We start from the raw sequence: 6,000 nt of genomic DNA, 5'->3' as shown, positions 1-6,000 counted from the left end.
AAATAGAGCAGGGTGTAATTACACAATGCTGCTATTAATGCACCACATGGACATGCTAACAACATGAACAAGTGCCTGCGATCCTCGACCTGACACTAGTTAAGATACCCTGCTGGTGCTACTTGTCCAAAACCACAACCACTTTCAGTCACAGCTGATGGTCTCCCTAAGTGGCACTGGGACCAAAAGGGTGAAGATAAGAATGAGGGAGACCAGGATACAATGTAGGCTACACAGGGCCGTCTTAACGCATGGGCCTGATGGGCACTTGCCTGGGGGCCCACGAGCATAGGGGCCCCATGCTGATCTGTGTATGTTAAGTGACTTGCAATAAATAAATACTACTTTAAAAATGTAGGTTCAATAAGTGCTTTTTTCGCAACATTTTCGGTCACTGTGCTTCTCACAGCGATCTGTAAGTGCTTTTCGCAACAATGTAGCACCCTAAGTCCATCGCTAAGTGCTTTTCGGTAAGTGCTTTTCGCCGGCACGACAGGGGGGGGCTGGTAGGGAAAGGGGGGTGGGGGAGAGTAACGGTAGGGGCCCCAGTACACTGCTTTGCCCGGGGGCCCATAATGCTGTAAAAACGGCCCTGAGGCTACAACAGGTCAGCGTGAAAGGCAGCAAAATACAGTGAATGACACAGCCACCTCCTCAATGCAAGGTTAGAGTTAGACCATGCCCTAAAATACAGCTGCAATAGGGTGGCTGAAATGACGGGAAATGTGAATCTTATTCAGGAAGGTGATCTAAAAGAGTTCAGGGTCATGACAGTACAGATAAAGGATGTACCCAAATATCTGCAAAAACACACTGTCACTATCGATATTATATTTGAATCATTTTCACATATTCTTATAGGATAACTATGTATAAGGATAACTATATTCATTTTTTAAATTTCCCACAGCATAGGACAGTGTACTCTGATTGCTCATGTATCCAAAAAGATCCCACTCACAATCTGTGGAAAAAAGGATGCCCTCAGAAGCTTTTCAAATGGCAAGGCAAGGCTATTTATATAGCACATTTCAGCAATTCAAAGTGCTTTACATAAAACATTAAAGAGCAATTAAAAGCAATTAAAAAGTCATTAAAGAGAATAGAAAATAACAACAAGCTAAAATAGAATAAGATAGATATAAAATACAAAATTAAAAGTTACAGTGCAGTGTAAGAAATGAATAATTATTTGATTTAATAAAAGGCAGCATCAAACAGAAAAGTCTTCAGCCTCGATTTAAAAGAACTGAGAGATACAGTGGACCTGCAGTTTTCTGGGAGTTTGTTCCATATATGTGGTACATAAAAACTAAATGCTGCTTCTCCATGTTTAGTTCTGACTGTGGGGACAGAAAGCAGATCAGTCCCAGACGGTCTGAGAGGTCTGGATGGTTCATAATGTAGCAGAAGATCATAAATGTATTTTGGCCCTAGACCATTCAGTGCTTCATAAACCAACAGTGGTGTTTTGAAATCAATTCTTTGACAGACTGGAAGCCAGTGTAAAGACCTCAGAACTGGAGTGATGTGATCCACTTTCTTGGTCTTAGTGAGGACTCGAGCAGCAGCATTCTGAATCAGCTGCAGCTGTCTAATCGATTTTTTAGGGAGACCTGTAAAGACAGCATTACAGTAGTCAAGTGTACTGAGGATAAATGCATGACAAGCTTTTCCAAATCCTGCTGAGCCATAAGTCCTTTAACCCCTGATATATTCTAAAGCTGATAGTAGACTGACTTTGTAATTGCCTTAATGTGGCTGTTGAAATTCAGGTCTGAGTCCATGACTACACCAAGACTTCTGGCTTTGTCCGGGGTTTTTAACATTGCCGATTGAAGCTGAGTGCTGACTTTTAATCGTTCCTCTTTGGCTCCAAAAACAACAACTACCTCAGTTTTGTCTTTGTTTAATTGAAGAAAGTTTTGGCACATCCAATCGTTGATTTGTTCGATGCACTCACTCAGTGTTTGTATTTGGCCATAGTCCCCTGGTAATATGGTTATGTAAATTTGTGTGTCGTCTGCTTAATTATGGTAACTTATTTTGTTGTTTTCCATAATCTGAGCCAGTGGAAGCATGTAGATGTTAAACAGAAGAGGCCCCAGAATGAAGCCCTGGGGAACTCCGCATGCCATATTTGTCTTCTCTGATGTGTAATTACCTAGAGACACAAAGTAGTTCCTGTTCTTTAAGTAGGATTCAAACCAGTTTAGTACTGTGCCCGAAAGTCCAACCCAGTTTTTCAATTGGTCTAGTAATATGTTGTGGTCGACCGTGTCAAATGCAGCACTGAGATCCAGTAATACTAAGACAATAATAATAAGCAATGCAAAATACATTGAGTCAACTAGTTTGAATATTCAGAGTTGGTCCTAACAGTTAAGATGTACTCCTATTGCAAATGTCTAATTCTGTGAAACAATTCATTCAAATGTTGAAATAAATAGTGCGTTTTTATCTATAGAGATGTATTTAATCACCTGCTATTATCTTTGTATCTAAAGAGTGTTAAAGCTTGATGTACTTTGAGGTTAACAAGATTCTTCCACCAGTCTCCCTTGCATTTTTGTGTTGAATTTACAGGTCCCCTTTTTGTGTTGCTCCTTTGTTAGATGAAATCCTACCTGATATTGACATTTGTTTAGAGGCCTTTAAACATTATTCCATAAACATTAGGCCTAAAATAATAAATAAACGCAAAATGGTTCCTACAACACTGAATTACAGTCGGTCTAGTTTATGAAAAAAATTACTCTTCACCAAAAATGCACATACTTTTGAAGTAATCCTTTAATGATCATAATGTATCAGCTTCTCAATACCTTTGAATAGCTGACTTAGATATGAAATATAATTTGAGCAATAATTGTAAAATATGCAATATGAAAAACCCCTCAAATGTACAAATCAAATTAACTAAACAGTTTAGAAATGAAAGGACTAAGGAATAATCTACTGTAACATATTAATACTCTAATGAGAGCCCTCTACCTTCAGCAACCTTACATGATTAATTTACTGAAAACATAACTATTAAAGGTTATTATAATTTAAATTAAGGTATTCAAAAGTAATACAAAATATTAAAAATATTATTTTGCTTTTAGAAAAGATGTACAGAACAATCGACCTGAATAAAAAATGCAACACAAATTACAGCACTTTCTTATGTGCTTATTTACTATCTTTTAGGCAATGTTTAAGGCTGACCATTGCCACACTTTAAGAAATATAACTTTCTTTTCTCAGAGATGTATAGAAAGACCAACAAACGTGTAACAGGAATATTTTTCATGTAAATGTAAATTAGAGCAAATATAAACTCCCTAATATAGTTTACTTGGAGACTTTTTAAAGCAGAGATTATCGTGGATGTCAAAAGCAACTGAACACGCACACCATTTTAATTTTTTTCAGAAAGAAAGTTCACCAACTGCTTGGTTTCCGGTTTCACAGGAAGAAAAGGCGATCGGCCAACTCAAGGTCGGGTTCTCTGTGAATGTTTTCGGCCACTAATCTTGTCAGCTTGCACGCATATTGACATGGAGCAGGAACACGGATCACACCCTGCAACAAGACAAAAACAAATATAAGTATTAATGAATATCAATGTATTTCCCAGGTGATCCCCCGAGAACATAAATGCAGTCAATGACATGAATTTTAGTGAGAAGCGAGTTGAGCACTTGATGACTTCATGGTAATCATACGCTGGTTCAAGATAGTCTCATTATAATGGTCACAAGATAGTAGCAAATGTATAACTAGCAGATGGAGTTTTCTAATAAGGCACAGAAGGGACATTCTATTCAATATTGAAAAAAGATAAGTTGCACCACATGCACAAGTCACAAGATACTACTTTTCATGAAATTAGATGGGATGGCATTTTTTAAGTGGATGCGTTTCAGGAAGAAAAAGTTGGACAGGCACCACCAAGGAAAATCTTAAGCTTATAGGAAACCTGCTGTAAAAAATAAAATCCCATCTGTTTCAGTTTTCAATGTCATAGATGATTTCTGTTATTAACCAAAAAGTGCTTATCACACATTGATAGAAATAAGACTAAATCCACAGAAATCCTTTCTCACTGTGGCATTTTACAGAAGAAAATACAGAGACTCTCTGACTTACGTAAAGGTAACATTGTAAACCCTTCCGTAAGTCAGATTTTATGCAAGTCAGGATCACTTGAAAACTAGGTGGAAATAAAGAAGTGCAGTGTGGAAGATGCAGTGAGTCTGGGGAAGAAGGAGGAGGAGGCAGTGACAGAGGAGGGGGTGGGTGGGGGGGGGGGGGGGGGGGGGCACGGTGGAGTGGACAAAGCAATGGGAGGAGGAGGTGGCAGTGGAGGGGGGAGCGGACAGGAACGGCCGACAGGAAGATGCAGTGGCTGGTGAGAGTAGAGGGAGAGCCACGGTGACTGAAAACATCCTGTCGATGAAGAAAGCACTGTGGGTCAGGGGCTACAATGTGAGCCGCAACAACAGCCGTGTCAACAGGATGGTGCAGCTACTGGTGAAGAAGGGCTCGCTGGTGCACCTCATGGAAGATGTCAGCGACTCAGCCAGGAGTTGCCCTCCACCGCCTTCCTCGTTTTCGCTCGCCTTCCCAGTTTCACACCGACAGTGGCTGAAACTGGAAGAGCAGCGAGCCCAGGTGACACTTTTATATCTTCGAAGCAGATGGGATGTATTCGCTGTCCTCCCAATGCAATAACAGGTCACTCAGGAAACAGGACCATCAATCATGAATTGTTTACGTCAGTGCAAGCTTACATAAGTCACCTATTACTCAAGTCAAGGATTGCCTGTAAGTAACAGAAATAGGATTAGGCCATTTGGCCCCTCTTGCTTCACAATAGGAAAAAAACAAGGCTGGCCTTCTACCTTAACTATTTTCATGGCCTATCCTTATATAATCTGATTCTTTGAATGTGCAGAAATGTATCAATCACAGTTATAAAGCAACGACTGAATCTCCACAGCCCCCGAGTGACAGAGCATTCCAAAGATGGAACAAAGTGGGTACAATTAATAAGAGGAGGGGAATTAATGATTAAAAATGACTATAAAACAGTCACAGACAGGTAGCTGATAGATGTCTTTATTCCATTCTTTAGCTTCCATTCTTTCCAAATGAATAGCATAATATATATATATATATATATATATATATATATATATATAGAACTACCAAAATCGCTTTATGACAGATTAAAAAATGTTGCTTCTTTCAAACTGAACTCATCTGCTTATAATATGGCTGACAGCAGGTGTCAACTATATATTCATATGATGGTACCACACGAAGGAATTCAATATGTGCTGATGCAAGTGTCCCATTGAGAGTGTGAGAGAGGGGTAAAAAGGGATAATTGATTTAGACTAAGGACCCTGAGAAATAGCTGACTCGACCATGCTCGACTAAACAAAGGGACCCTGAGAAATAACTGACCAGACCGTGCTCGGCTAGAGAAAAAAAAACCGCAAGAACAAATGGTGACAGTCCAAGGACAAGTGTTAGAAGATAATCAGAGAACTGGGAGGAAGGCCAAAATAATCAGAGAACTAGGGGAGAGGGAGGGCATGAACTACTCTGTACTGCGCTTGCCTAATGAAATAAATGAATATTACTGTATGATGTGGAAGGCAACAGGGGCGGTGCCGGTAGATTGTGCACCTCAGTGCTCCGATTGGAAGGAGCCCGAAGGGGAGGAATTAAAGGTGTAACAATTGTAAAATGAAGTGAATAAAAAGAAGGGATTTTCCCGACCTCGGTGTGTCTCGACAGGGGAGGCACCCAACTCTGCAGACTTGCAAATAAACTATACTTGTTTCTCTAGATTGTCTCGAGCATCGTGATTGTGAGCACTCACATTTGCATCTCACAAGAGGAACATAGAATATAGAACAGTCCAGCCTAGAAATAGGCCCGTTGGCTTACAATGTTTGTGCTGAACATGATGCCTAGATAGATTGATTTCATCTGCCTATA

General features: G+C 39.9%; 1 protein-coding gene across 1 annotated transcript in view; it reads right to left on the bottom strand.

Annotated features, from left to right (window-relative positions):
• Positions 1–2,991: 2,991 nt before the first annotated feature.
• The window catches only part of LOC144595338 (piwi-like protein 4), a 45,730-nt gene continuing 42,721 nt past the window's right edge, over positions 2,992–6,000 (bottom strand). The window contains exon 19 of the mRNA XM_078402724.1: positions 2,992–3,570. Within this exon, the coding sequence (XP_078258850.1) occupies positions 3,454–3,570 (117 nt within the window). The 3' untranslated portion in view covers positions 2,992–3,453. The remainder of the gene's footprint in view (positions 3,571–6,000) is intronic.

This window comes from Rhinoraja longicauda, chromosome 7, assembly GCF_053455715.1.
Source record: "Rhinoraja longicauda isolate Sanriku21f chromosome 7, sRhiLon1.1, whole genome shotgun sequence".
NCBI classification, from domain to species: domain Eukaryota; kingdom Metazoa; phylum Chordata; class Chondrichthyes; order Rajiformes; family Arhynchobatidae; genus Rhinoraja; species Rhinoraja longicauda.
The sequence above is the reverse complement of the archived record's forward strand: the minus strand, read 5'-3'. Positions and strand labels throughout refer to the sequence as shown.